Source organism: Periplaneta americana, chromosome 17, assembly GCF_040183065.1.
Source record: "Periplaneta americana isolate PAMFEO1 chromosome 17, P.americana_PAMFEO1_priV1, whole genome shotgun sequence".
NCBI classification, from domain to species: domain Eukaryota; kingdom Metazoa; phylum Arthropoda; class Insecta; order Blattodea; family Blattidae; genus Periplaneta; species Periplaneta americana.
Window position 1 is genome coordinate 63,212,842 of NC_091133.1, and position 16,130 is coordinate 63,228,971.

Consider the following 16,130-nt stretch of genomic DNA (forward strand, 5'->3'; position numbering starts at 1 on the left):
AAATGAAGAAATTTATTTCGTTCCTTTTTGTTTTTTTTTTTTAGTAGGTTATTTTACTATGCTGTATCAACATCTCAGATTCGAACCGGGGCCACCTGCTTTCGCGGCCAGACGCGCTAACCGTTACTGCACAGGTGTAGAGAAATTGGTTTCAAATGGATGGGTATTTGCAAACAAGATTCGCACTGTTATAAATTGGTTAACAGATTCTTTCGATGGCAAGATGTAATTGGTCCATTTCATAGGCCTACAATTGAATGGCCTGCTCAATCCCCTGATCTTTTTCATAGTGATTTTTTTTTCCTTTGGGGTCATATAAAATAAACCATCTATTGTGAGAGGGCATTTGAGGATTTAAATGACTTTAAAAATCCAATACAAGCAGAATGCTATAAGATATCAAACATGCAGTTAGTAAATGTCAAATGAGAGTTTTATAATAGACTTGGTTGTTATTTAACAGCAAATGGAGGTCTATTTACACTTTTTGCTGGTTGAGTGGAAGAGAAGGCCTTACGGCCTTAACTCTGCCAGCTAAAATAAATCATTATTATTATTATTATTATTATTATTATTATTATTATTATTATTATTATTATTATTATTATTATTAGGCCTATTATTATTATTTGAACATTTATTGTGATTTATTAATTGGCCATTAAATAATTTAAATATTGATATTTTCATTGTTGATCTGTAAAAAATGAATTTACATTCATGTCACATTCATTTGTTTCCCCTTTAAATTTTATTCACTGCCTGCTGGATCGCATCCTATAGCTGCGCAAACTGCCTGCTCTATCAAAATAATTTTTCCGCTACTAGGCAAGCAGTGCCCACTGCTATTAACATTTTGAATATATGCAAAGTCACTATCTGTCACTTAGGGCTACTCGCGCATTAGCGGTGATTTGGCAGGCAGTGTAAGCAGTCATTAGATGCAATCGAGCAGGAAGCGATTTTATCATAACTGGTTGGATCCTAAACTATTTTCTTAACATAAACGTCAGTTATCCATGACCTACTGTAATTAAGTTTTCATCAAAGACGGTTGTAATTACTTTTTAATTTTAATTAATTCCAAGCACACTCATAATCAAAATATTAATTCAATAAAACAAAATAATGGTTTCAGATTTTTTTCTACGCAAAAATTTAATGGCATTTTCTTCTATAATAATTATGGCAATTAATAAAACAAAATATAAATGTTAGCATTTAAATCCCTATGGTGCGTGTTCTAAGTCATTACTCTGTATAAAAATTACAGAAAATGGTTTTGAATACAATTTTGCGAGAAAGACCTGAAAACACTGGGATAAAATTCCTATTTTTTTCTCATAAACTTGTGGAAGAATCTGAATTATTGTTTTGCACAGCCTACAGACATCATTTAATTTCAGGAACTGGAATCAATTTCCTGTGTTAGTCTGGAAATGAGAATGATTTTTTTCTTAATTTGAAAAATAACCCTAATTACTGGGACTGACACTTCTCGACTCGTGAACGTGAGGTATACTGCACACCTATTATATCCTGTTACAAGCAGCTCAAGAGTGACAGCAACAAACTGGTTGAGCGAGTAAAAGCACAATGAACAAATATAAATAAATGTGTCCCTTACATATTACCACGCTTTATAGTATTAACATGTATAAACGCATATTATATATTTATTCGTAACAGCCAAACTTAGCGCCGTATTTGGCCCTTCAAGTTCAGTTTAAATTTTACATAGACCTACATATAGTAGAAAATTCTGCATTTTTCCGAAAACTTTTTTTTTTTCACTCCCTCACTTGCTTGCTTAAATGTTTCAGACAAATCACCGAGATATTGAGGGATTTTAACACTTTAACGTTTACAAATTTTCTGATCCCAAAAACTATGAATGTATGAACCAAAAAACTGTCTTCAGTATTGAACGCGTTTATTACGTCCACGGCTGTATGAAAATAACTTTTAATCACGTTGCCAAACGGACTATCACAGGTCTTGGAGGTGAAGGTAAACCTGATGCCTTTTCCAAAAATACTGACAACATAGGTCATAGAAGGAACAAATATTTTTGACATCGGATGCCAACTAACTCGATGCAGTCGCCTGTTACATAATACTTTCTGTATGCTTAGAACCAGAAGCAGTGTTTACAAGCCGACTACCGCACAATAGCTATATTCTAGAACTACGTAACTAATATTATATTGTGGTACAGAATATGCCAGGCCTACTAACTACATTAATTCTTCGTATTAAAAAAAAACAATCACATTCCTTACTCTTTATGGGGGTGCTAGAGTGTTTTTATATGAAAAAGCATATGTAGCCCTATCTTTGTTCTGGCAATAAAGTAGGCCTATTATTATTATTATTATTATTATTATTATTATTATTATTATTATTATTATTATTATTATTATTATTGTTATTATTATTCCCAGACTAACGTAAGAAAATCATTCCAGTTAACAAAATTACATTACGTGTGTACGTTTGCAAAAAAAGAAAATCATATATATATAATTTTATGCTCGACCATGTAGTAATTATACACCTGGTAGCAGTCCTTTAATGCATGTCATTAAAGTACACCTACTCATTAAAGTACAGGTGTTCAGCCAATGACAACTCAGCTTACAGGTGTTCAGCCAATGACAAGTCAGCTTTGTACCGTTATAAAACCGCAATTATCGATTATTCTCGGATATGCAATCGAAAGAGAATTAGCGAAAAGTCACGGAGGCTGGAAATCCAATACTGTCGCAGAAGGTTTTGTTCTGTTACTATAATAATTAGCGTTAATTGTAAATAATATTCAAATAAATTCAATTTGTCATCTCGTTTTTCAATGTCGAATTCAATAATCAAAGTTATATCAAGTTTAACGGGATTACATCAAGGTCAACGACATTATTGTTCCTCGGAAAAAATCAATACTTTCGCGTCTGCGCACATCTCACAATTCACGACCTAGAACAAGGTCACTTCCGATCTTGTCAGATACAAATAAAATTTATACATCTGAATAATATGATGTTAGAAATATGGTCAAGCATAAAAAGTCGTATGAAACTTGCCTATAATGGTAATTAAGACGCTCGTATGAATAATATGAAACTCGCTTGCGCTCGTTTCATAAATATCCATACTTGCGTCTTAATTACTATCATTATAGGCTCGTTCCATAATGTACTATAATATTTTACTGTTAAGAACGTTAAGCCTGTCGGTACCCTTATTATTAATATTATTATTATTATTATTATTATTATTATTATTATTATTATTATTGTTGTTTCCAGAATAACGTAAGAAAATCATTCCAGTTAACAAAATTACATTACGTGTGTAGGTTATGCAAAAAAAAGAAAATCGTATATATAATTTAATATTTTACTGATAAGAATGTTAAGCCTGTCGGTCCCCTTAGTGCTATTCGACAGGAGTAGGCTTCTCCTTCTTCCTTCATCATCATCACTCATTTCATACACGACACTTACACGAAAATTTACACATATACTGACAGTAGTACACAACATAACTCTCCACAGATACACATAATGTACGCGTGGCTCGCCGAACTGGTGTGCAACTGGAAAATGGTTCACAGTCCTGCCATCTATCCGCAATATGCGGAATCCGAATCACGTAAAGTGAAATGGGTAGGCATTATATACATACACACGCCCACGCACGCATTTTACTGAAATATTTATATGTTCACTAAGGTATTACACTTCACAAGGGAAATTAATCTGATTTTTCTTAATCTGTGTTAAAAAATTTCAAATGGATTGTTCGAAAAGTTGTTGAGGAAAATACGGGCTACTGTATTTCATAGCAGATTTACACTACCTAGGATCTTAAATACGAGAAAATTTATCTATGTTATATTGAATCAAGCTATAAGGGAAATCCTGCATTTTGAAATGTTGTTAAGATGCAGAGCAAAATATATTATGGCCGCTATATTATGTAGTAGATATACACAACTTTGTTATCTTAAGTATGAGAAAATATTGTGCTATGTTATTGGAGTCAAACTAGTAAGAGAGATCTTACATTTTGAAATGTTGATTGAGATACAGAGCAAAATATGGCCGCTGTATTTTGTAGTAGATATACACTACTTTGTTATCTTAAGTATGGAAAAATATTATGCTATATTGTTTGAATCAAACTAGTAAGAGAGATATTACATTTTGAAATGTTGTTTGAGATACAGAGAAAAATATGGGTTGCTGTATTTTATAGTACATTTACACTACCTTCTTATCATAAGTATGGAAAAATGTTATGCTAAGTTATTTGAATCAAACTAATAAGAGATATCTTACACTGTGAAATGTTTTTTGAGATACAGAGCAAAATATGGGCTGCTGTATTTTACACTACCTGGTTATCTTAAGGGGAGAGGATGGTATTTTTTATGAAAAATGACTAAATTTTCAAAATAATATATTCTTTAAAATACTCTGTGATATGTGTGGATCGCCATTTTTAAACTTCCTGCGCTATGGATTTTTAAATCACTCGCCCACTTTTATTGATGTTTCCGGTAAATTAAATTTTCAAATTTTTTTTCTTTAAAATACCCTTTGATATGTGTGGAATGCATTGCATAACATTTTGTGGGTATTTGTGCCGTTATCGGATGTTGAGACGTCATTTTTAAACTTCCTGCGCTATGGATTTTTAAATCACACGGCCTCTTTTATCGGTTTCCAATAACTTCATTTTTTTTGCTACATTGCCAGACAAAATGGATATAATTTCTGAACTATTAAAGATACATGCATGAAATTTAGAACACACATCTTCAGACTATTAGGAAACTTTTCTCTGTAACAAAACTTTGTTAATTGATTTCATTTTAAGAATACGTCCGTTTGTTTGCAAGAAAGGAAATCAGAAAATTGTTACTAAATTTTAATTGTTTCTTTTACAAACGTAGGGACTAATATCAAAATTCTGTTACAGACAGTTTGTAGAACATACTTTTGCAAATACATTGCAAAATCTGTTCGAATCTATCTTTAAAAACGGTTTAGATATATCGGTTTTAGTACAATCATGCACGGGGTATATTTTTTTCAAATTTGGGCCCCCAAATAATTTTTTTCTCAAAATATTTTTATTTGGTTGAGTTACCACACCTATGAGCTCTCTACATACAAAAATTTAATAATTTACACCAAATGGGAAAAAAATTAAAAAAAATACCATCCTCTCCCCTTAAGTACGAGAAAATGTGGTGTATTATATTGAATGAAACTAATAAGCAAGAGATACTCTGCATTTTGAAATGATGTTAAGTAAATAGCCTAATTAACTAGAAAGAAAACTTTAATTACAGTATATGTCACAAATGTAAAACAAACAATGCAATGTATACTGAAAGCTCATTCACAATGAAAATTAAACATAACGTAAGCGTTAACTTAAGAATATAAACGTTACGGTAAAATCAAGAAGTCATACCATCATTCACGATGGGAACATAAACATAACCGCAAACATACTTGGTAACCATAGAAACATAACAACGAGGCCATTTCCTCATACCCTGTCGTATACTTAAGCGCTCCACGATTGTGTTCTGTTCGCAAATCAAATAAGCATAAGCATGAAAGTTTGGAGTTTGCAAACTTTCATGTTAACGTCTTACTGTAATGTTTATGTCAATGCTTATGTGAATCATTGTGAATGATCCCATTTGGTAGCCTGGACGCAAACTTCTGTGTTTATGTTATGGTTATGTTTAATTTTCATTGTGAATGGGCCTTAAGTTTGGTAATTTACGTACAGTATTTTTTCCACATGAATTCAACTCAGGAGATAGATTCCACACGCACACACTTCAATTACAGAACACGGATAATCACCAGAGAACTGTACTGTACAAGATTATTTCTCCTATTTGAAATGGAGAAGCCTGTGTTATGATATTATTATCTATAAACAGACATACAGTTAATCTACTTTTTTCTGTCTTTGCTCTTAATAATTTTCTTAGAAGTTGTTCTTAAGCAGTAAAAATGCATGTTAGCAAAATATGTTATCACTTTCCCAGCGACCCTTTTCTACATTCCGCAGAGTAGATTTAATTTTTATCAATTGCAACCATCACTTTTTTTTTTTTTTTTTTTTTTTTTTTTTAGACATCATATCGGTCAAGGATAAACTCTATATGTAGTCATGTAGTCTTTACTCTTTCATCTGAGAAAATATGCTGCAAATATCTATTTTCACATTTCTGAGTAAACACACGTGTCTCAGTGTCACTGCAGCGTTGTCAATTTAGGGACTTTGTCTCTGAATGTAGTGCCTTTTCTCCGTTTTTCGACGACAATTTCTTTTAACTTTTCTATTGCCTAAATAGGGATTTAACGACTTTTTCAGTACTCTGTAGTGACAAAAATAAATTTTTCTCTATTGACATTAAGGAACCTGACGACTTTTGAACTACTGTTTGGTAAGTTTCGTACACTTCATTTGGCAACACTGGTCACTGACGCCAAAAACTGTTTTTTTTTGGTGTGCTATATATATCTATTCGTCTGTGGAGGCCGAATTTTCTTACACTATTGGTCGAATTTTGTACATATTCATTATTTACGAGTAAATTTATCGTCTTCGTAGTTATGAAACATAACTACTTTTACAAGAAAACAATGCCTTTTTATTTTAAATTATAAGTAGCGGTATATGGAATCTTGAAAAAGAAACAAATGTGGTCTTTACAAATCATAATATCAATAAAATATCTCTTCTTGCAAAGACCAATGGAAGGAAACTTAGAGAAATTCTAGCAACAAAGTCTTTTCAAGCTTGGTGTCAACTGCCACATAAAGGAAAAGGAGTCATTATATTTCGTTGCATTTTATTTCCAATACCTTAAAGAATGTGGGTATTCCGTGTCATTGCCGATACCAAACATAATCTTATTCCGGTTTCAATTAATTAATTCCGTGTCATTTCCAATACCACCCGCTAGAGCAAGGCGTGACGTCACACAGCTACTTCCTGTCAAATCGCGCGTTCTGCTGTTCACTTCTTCTGTTGCTGCCTAGAGCAGCGTTTCTCAACCTTTTTATATGTGCGTAGCGTGAAATTTGTTTCTGACATTTTCTTCGATAATTGTGTTATATTAAAATTTTCCGCTAAGGTGTTTTTATTGTAATCTGCATTTTTCAAATTCTACAAGCACTTATTAGCTTCAAGTAACTCTGTGATTCATTTTTTAGTCCCAATAATATTCAGAGTTGGGATTATGTTTATTATAAACTGTCAGAGAAATGCCAACACGCTTAAATAATAATCAAATAGCACTATTATTCGAAACAATGTTTGAAATTAAGCCACATAAAGTTTGAAAGAAAAATGTATGATTATTCCTAGAGGCCGGCACATTATGAGGGAAATTTTGCCAATTTCATGAAAAAATGTAATAAATATTTGAAGGCTAAAATATTTTTGTTCCTAAAGCATTTAGAGCAGGTTTAGGCGTACGTCATTTTTCTCAAAATAAACTTTAGATATGAATGATTTTGTCTATATTTGATGTGCTACCAAATTAAAATACAGTAAATCTACATGATTAAAAAGTCTTCAGCATCAAGTCCTTATGTGTATCCAAGAAGTCGATATTTTTTTTTAAACAGAAGAGAAGAAAAAAATTCTTATATTCTCTGGTCTGAAAATGCAACACAAGTAAATTTTTATATTATATGGCAAAATATTGCAGCTTTTTTCAGTTAATATTGTTTTTTTACGATAAAAACCCTGAAATTAAAAAAAGGAGACAACAAAATTGATAGCTGTAATTCGTTTAGAACATTAAGTAACACGTATATAAGTACACATGCCAGAACTGAATAAGCAACGGTGAAATAGAAACCACTTATTATATTTTATGCTCGACCATGCCGAAATGTAGTAATTATACACCTGGTAGCAGTACTTTAATGCATGTCATTAAAGTACACCTACTCATTAAAGTATAGGTGTTTTCAGCCAATGACAACTCAGCTTACAAGTGTTTAGCCAATGACAAGTCAGCTTTGTACCGTTATTAAACCGCAAGTATCGATTATTCTCGGATATGCAATCGAAAGAAAATTAGCGAAAAGTCACGGAGGCTGGAAATCCAATACTGTCGCAGAAGGTTATGTTCTGTTACTATAATAATTAGCGTTAATTGTAAATAATATTCAAATAAATTCAATTTGTCCTCTCGTTTTTCAATGTCGAATTCAATCATCAAGGTTATATTAAGTTTAACGGGATTACATCAAGGTCAATGGCATTATTGTTCCTCGGAAAAAATCAATACTTTCGCGTCTGCGCACATCTCAGAATTCACGACCTAGAACAAGGTCACTTCCGATCTTGTCAGATACAAATAAAATGTATACACCTGAATAATTTCAAGTTAGAAATATGGTCGAGCATAAAAAGTCGTATGAAACTCGCCTATAATTTTCATAAGAGTTTCTTAATTACCATTATAGGCGAGTTTCATACGACTTTTTATGGTCGACCATATTTATAACTTGAAATTATTCATTTTATTTGTATCTGACCTTGTGCAATACTTCGTAAATAGTGGAAAACCTGGTTCAATGGTAGTTACAGAAATATTAACGAAGGAAAAACAATCATAGAAAAAAGGATTTTCTGAAATATGAAAATTTTACTAAACCATTATGAAATATGAAATTTTTGACGTTAATTACATGCTACATGTCTTACATCGTGAAGATCCTTGTCCCTATACAGTTAGCGGGAATGGTTTAGATTTTAAAATATGAAATTTCAAATTTTGCCTGCCACTGATCTTTACATATTGTAGTCTCTGTACAGGGTGAACCGTAGTTAATGCAGTTAATTTCAGGGGTTTATTCTTTGAGATATTTTAAAAATGTTTGATGCAATTTTGCTCGTTTTTGCTTTCTTTTCGAAATAAAAATTGTTTTATATGAAACATTTCATGGCGTGTTTTGGGAAAGCCATTGACTTAATTCTTAATATGCTCAGTCCATTTAAGAGAGCATTGTATTATGATAACAAATGAATGAAATATTTTAATTTTTTCTTTTTAAATGCATATCATAAAATTCCTTTGCAGAACGAAAAGTTACATTTATTCGGATCACATTTCTGCAAATTTAAAGGACAAAACTAAAATTGTTTCAAGAATTTATTATCATCATAATATTGTGTTCTCTTAAATTGACTCAACATATTGGGAATTAAATCGATGGATTTTCAAACAAAAAAAAAAAAAACGCAATGAAATGCTTCATTTAAAATAATTTTGATCTCGAAAGGGAAACAAAAACGAGGAAAAATATTGTATATTAAACTTCTTTGTTTTAAAAATTACCAAAGAATAATCCACTGAAAGTAATGACATTACTTACGGTTCATTCTGTATAGCCCACACACATTTAGAAACTGCCACAAGCCGTTTTACTTTTTACGTTGAACACTAAAATATGTATGATATAAAATAATGTAAAGTGTAATGACATATTTTGGTGACAACCCTACTCGAAACCACTGCACAAGTGACAATTTAATCAACATCAAAATGCTAAGGTAGTGAGAACCAGTGTTGCCAACATACAAATTGTATCCCCGTCAGTCTAGCATCTGGAAATCCGTCAGAAATCGTCAAAATTAAATAAATAAATAAATAAATAAATAAATAAATAAATAAATAAATAAGACCCATTCAATATATCTATATACAAATAGAAAGCAAATTTTAACACAATTTAATTACCAATCTTGATTAAAATATTAATAACCTCTGGCTTGATTACTAAAAGGAAATCTGAAACAGGGGATTCTTTAACACGGTACGGCACAGTTCATGAAAAAGTAAAATACCCCAAAAATTAAACAAATAAAATGAGAGCAGCTAAAAAAGTCAAAAGACTATACAAATCGCAAGAAAATCCGTCACCCGTCAAAGCCATTCTTTTCCCGTCCGCTAAGTTGAAATTCCGTCACTTTTGACAATATCCGTCCGATTGGCAACACTGGCGAGAACACGTTGTGATCATTTGATTGGGTAATCACAACTTCGGACGTGCGCAGTGTTTTGTACTGCAGCGCTGTGTTTGTAGCGACGTGTAACCGTACCTTCGGCGAATGCACGACTGTATTTCAATAGCAACAGACTGTTCTGTCCCTCTGTTGGTAACTGCTCTAACTTCCACAGCATCTACAATCACTTTGAAGAGTTCAGTCGATAAAACAGACAGTTTACGTTTAACAGAAGTCGTTGAACTTTTTATGTTACCAGCGGTTGACAACTTGTGGTCCGCGGGCACCGTCCGTGTGTGTTTCAAAAGGGGTCCGCGGAACCAAGATTAGTTTTAGAACTATATTTTAATTCAGCTTAACTTCATCATGTTCCCTGATATTTATTAGCTTATTGCAATATTTTTGTCTATCTCTGACTCTTGAGTCATAGAGTTTAACAGGAATATGACCACTCGAAAGATTTCTCATTCTTAGCTTGTTAAATTTTATTAGTTCACCATTGAGTACAAGATTGAAAGAATCTAAACCAGGCCTGGGCGCTAATAACTTAATTGAGTCGTGCAGGCCACCCCTTAACTCCCAACTCCACTTGTAGTGCCTTGGACCAATAGTTGCTACTGTGATTGTAAGCTACAGTTATGGTACAGTTAGGTTGTATCAAGCATATGTTGTCTGATCTTTTAATTTTATATTTATATGAATAGAAATTAAATATATTACGGTTTTTACGTACGAAATTCAATAAGATATTGTTATAAATTTGATGGATATTAAATATTTGAAATTCAGAAACCATCAGTTCTGAGGGATAATCAAGAGGCTTATTAAGACATTTTTTATTATTCTTTTCTGTAACAGTGTTATTGACTGAGCATATTGGGAATTAATTCAGTAGCTTTCCCGAAATGCGTTTTGAAGACTTGTTTCATATAATTTTTTTTTCTCGGAAAGGAAGGAAAAACGAGTAAAATTGTATTGAACTATTTTGTTTCAAATGTCTCAAAGAATACATACATACATACATACATACATACATACATACATACATACATACATACATACATACATACATACATACATACATACATACATACAAGTGTTCTGTTCATGGGCAGGTCTCCAATCTTTCCTATTTTCTGCCTTCCTCTTAGTCTCCGCATATGACCCACATATCTTAATGTCGTCTATCATCTGATATCTTCTTCTGCTCCAAACTCTTCTCCCGTTCACCATTATTTTCAGTGTCTCAAAGAATAACCTTCTGAGATTAATGGCATTTCTTACGGTTCGTTCTGTATATGTTTATTGATTGTATTCAAGAGTTACAAGTAAGATTTCATATCGCTATCGAACTGTTAACGATGTTTAAATAATCTACATTATGCAAATATTTAAATGAGTACAACATATTTGCTGGTATAATGCTGACTGCAGCGATTTCTTCTAAATTATATAACGAATTTTACTTATACTTGGTAGGCCTATCTACAAATCAATATGCTTGTGAATTTATGCCTATGAAACATAAATAACTTTAAATACAATTAACAAGTCTTTTTTTTAAAGGAAACGAAATATTAAATCGATTGATACGGTTTCTTCTCGATTTTTTTTATGCGTAATAAGAAATAAAGCAAAGAGAGTGTGTCTAATACTTTTGTGCCAGTCACATTGAAATGTTCTCAGGTGCGGTACGGTCACAAGTAGCTAGTTTGCAGCGCAACTTTTCTACTGCAGCTGTAAAAGTTCCAAGTCCAAAATACCGTACCGTGTAGCATCAACTGCAAGCCGGAAGATCGCGGTTTCAATTCCCGATGTGGTCATCAATTTTCTGCGTAATTATAAACCTTCCGGCCGCACTATGGTCCTGGGATTTACTCATTGTCTATCAAATGGGTACCAGGGATATTTCCTTCTGAATAAAGGCGGCAAGCACGTAGGACTGGCATACCTATAGTACAGTAACGGTAAGTCCTTTTGGCAAAAATTTCCCTTTCCCCTCTTTTAGAGTGTGAAAATTTCCCCTCAACTTTTTTGTGGTAAATTAAAATAGCCAAGAGATTCAAAATTAGCAACAACGAATCTAGCGATAAGTATCCTTTTCCCTGCGGATTTAGTGGTGAAACAGATGTGTAGCCCTTGAACGTTAGATGTTTGTCCATCTACAACAGGGTAAAAAAAAAATTGTGGTACCACTGTTTTATGAAAATTTTTACATTTTGACCAAAATTCAATAGATATCGTTTTCACTGTCATACTACTTGTTTAATAGCTCCTGACGCTCAAATGTAAAGAAAATCTGGTTTAAAATCAATTTTAGTTACATAAGTAACAGTTTATTTTAAAAATTGATTAAACAACATTTTTACACAATTAAGTCTAGCAATAGCAACGGGGGTGTACTTTGTGCCCACCTCCTCCGAAATGTATATTTAAAATATGTAATTCATATACATATATACATACATATGTGTGTATCTAATGACTACCCACTTCACTTGCGTGATTAGGGTTCCACATATTGCGGATAGATAGCAGGACAGTGACTCATTTTCAAATTTCATACCACTTCGGCGGGCCACGCTATGCATGATGTGTTTCAGTGGAGAGTTATGTTGTGTACTAAGGTGATTGTATGTGTAAGTGTTCGTGTACGTGTAATGTAGGGAATGGGTGAGGATGATGATGAAGAAGGGAGAAGGGGAAACCCGGTGCCGACACGTAGTCTACTTCTGTCGAATAGCACCAAGGGAGCCGCCAGACTTATCGTCCCCATCCGATGGACGAATCAGTATCAACAAAGACATATGCTTTCTGCTATATTAAAAATATAAAAATATTTATTGTCAGTTATGAATCATACTATCTTAGTGTGTTATTGTTTAATCATTTTCACTGTCAGTTTTACTAAATTACGAAAATATATCAAGGTGGACAAAAAATATCCCCTCTTCATTGAAGTAATTGTTCGAAAATACACTGACATTTCAATTTTTCTCTTTTATTTTTGTACATACTATTTGCTAATTAGAAATGTTTTTAAAAAATCAAAATTAATCGTTTTTGTAGTAAAATTGTGGTCTGTTCAATATGAGAGGATAGGTGTGAAGAAATGATGCTTAAAATTTTCCAGACTGCTATGTTCAAGTAATTGTTCAAAAATATATGACATTTCAAAATATAGTTATTCATTTCTTCAGTTTCGAATAATAACTTACTTTCATATCCACTAACAGGTAACAAAAGATGTGACAAAAGGAATATGCCATTTTACACTTTAAGATTGACCTGTAATACGCTAATGGAGTAGGAATATAACAATACTATATTACACTATGTAAGAGTAAACCGTACTTCACAGGAGCAGAACCTTCACTCCAGTCTAACTAGTAGGAGCACTTGGTTTCTGCGCACTTTGAAATGTATGTCGCCTGACTTTATTTCTGCTAATACCGATTGCCTGAAAAATGTATCCACCTTAACTTCCCGGTATCCTGTTGGCCTTCATAGCCTTTACTAGGGATATCTTTACTTTTTAATAACTGTACGAAGAATGTCAATATATTTTACAATTGAAGGGGCGAGATCAATTACCATTCAAGTCCATTTACACAAGTTTCGAGAAAAATGCAAAAACCTTTTTTTTATTTCTTACCTAATTTTTATTTTTTACACGTAATATTTGTGGTTGTTTTCGAGATCAAGACAAAGTAGTATACCATCTTTTAAAGTCGTAACGCTTGTGGAAATATCCAAAATTTAATTTCAAATTTGCAAAAAATGAATAGCCAGAAGTGGACTTGAATGGTTATTGATCTTACCGCTTCAATTTATTTATTTAGTTATTTGTATTTTTTTTTTCAAAATACAGAATGATAAAATATTTCGGTAAGTTATTTTCCATTCTTTCGTATAAAACATTACATGAAAATTTTTGTGGTAAGTATTTCATGTCTACATTATAATTCTCCGTAAAGGTAACTTAATTACATTCTTCATAGTTTCTTATTGTTCAAGTACGAATGTAGCTGTAAATTTCTGTTTGAGGGAACAAGTTGGCTCCTTTCAAAACAACTGTTCTGACACTGGTTGTTGCTGAAAGATAAAGAAAACTAAGTGACAAGAGAAATTAGCTGAAGTATGTACATAGACGGCACAATAACCAGATTTTTGTGCTTGTAATCTCAAGTCAAGCGCTGTTGTGTTTCAGAAGTCAGTCAATTCCTCTTGCAGATCTTGAGCCACACTCCGCCAAGAGCTGAGAGTGGGAAGCACTTGGGGTCGAATTTCAGCGGGATCGTCGTCTTCTCACAGACTTGGACGCTATACTTTGACAGCAGTGACACAAGGCCTACTTTGATCTGCAACTGTGCGAATCGCATACCTAGAACAAAAGAATATAGAAACTAGGAATGTCGTACAATTTTGTATTTTCCTGAATGCATTTAAGGGTATATGTACGTGAACGACCACAAATAACATCATAAAATGTAGGCTCTAAATTTCTAAAATTTTACACGAAAATAAATGCACAAGTGAACAAAAATTACAGTGTACCAAAACAAGACTTATTAGAACTTAAATAGCTGATAAAAGTAAAAGAAAAGTAGTAGGAATAGAGCAATACTATATTACTCTATTTAGAGTAAACCGTACTTCACAGGAGCAGAACCTTCACTCCAGTCTAACTAGTAGGAGCACTTGGTTCCTGCGCACTTCGAAATGTATGTCGCCTGACTATATTTCTGGTAATGCCGATTGCCTAATGATATAGGCCTATATATATTTTTTTAACCAGTTCTATGAGAGTATGAAAAAAATTATGCAGTTATATCATTTGGTAACCATAACATTGTTAGGGTTTGTCTATCATCTTTAATTCTTTTACTGCATGTAATAACCACTTATTCCTAAAAAGTGGACTACTCTCAGACATGTAGAGTTGTTAATTATAATAAAATTATTTTGTTTAATGTCGTATACAAAATATATTAGAATCTACATCATGTTTTGCGACCTATTTTTTTCATTTCCAAAGATATGAGCATTAGTGTAATCTACTTTTTGAATAAATAGACTTGAAATCATTGTGCAAAATTTCAGCATTCTGTCTCTAATGGTTGTGTAGTTATGAAACAATATGTGTGGAAAATTGCAACTTTTGGGAATTTAATTTAAAGTAAAAAGTGAATGTCTTAGCTGACCTGTATTGTGTTAGAACATGTCATTTAAATAGCACAAATAAATATATAAAGTATATACCACTGGATTCTGAAAAATCTGTGTAATTTATTAATACAAAAAAACATTTTTTCAAAAATATTAACGTACATATAACCTTAACTGGAATAGGTATAAACTATACGTGTAGGCTAGCGTATTAATACTGGGAAAAGAATGATACCCATTGATCAAAAGAGAAAAAGGATTGATAAATAGACGGATGAAATACTTTTGGATGGTGAATGGAAGGATAGATGGAAAAATTTGTAGATTGGTGTGTGGGTGGTACGATGAAAGAATTTGTGGATGAAAGGATGGATCGATGAAAGAATGGATGGATAGATTGCTAGGCTCTTGAATTAGGCTAATTGATGGATGCATGAAAGAATTTGTAGATGGATAGATCGATGGATCGTTAGATGAAAGAATTATGGAAGAATGGATAGATGGATGGATGAATGAATGAATGGATGGATGAAACGATCGATGAAAGCCACCGGCGTGGCTCAGTCGGTTAAGGCGCTTGCCTGCCGGTCTGAAGTTGCGCTCGGGTGCGGGTTCGATTCCCGCTTGGGCTGATTACCTGGTTGGGTTTTTTCTGAGGTTTCCCCAACCGTAAGGTGAATGCCAGGTAATCTATGGCGAATCCTCGGCCTCATCTCGCCAAATACCATCTCGCTATCATCAATCTCATCGACGCTAAATAACCTCGTAGTTGATACAGCGTCGTTAAATAACCAAATAAAAAAATAAAAAAAACGATCGATGAAAGAATTTGTTGATGGATGGATCGATCAATCGTTGAAATAATTTATGTATGGATGGATAGCTCTATAAAATACTTATGG

The 16,130-nt window shown here is 32.9% G+C and overlaps 1 protein-coding gene across 1 annotated transcript in view; it reads right to left on the bottom strand.

Annotated features, from left to right (window-relative positions):
- The window catches only part of LOC138692747 (uncharacterized), a 46,027-nt gene that overhangs the window by 15,816 nt on the left and 14,081 nt on the right, over positions 1-16,130 (bottom strand). Inside the window, exon 4 of the mRNA XM_069815940.1 lies at positions 14,282-14,443. Within this exon, the coding sequence (XP_069672041.1) occupies positions 14,282-14,443 (162 nt within the window). The remainder of the gene's footprint in view (positions 1-14,281; positions 14,444-16,130) is intronic.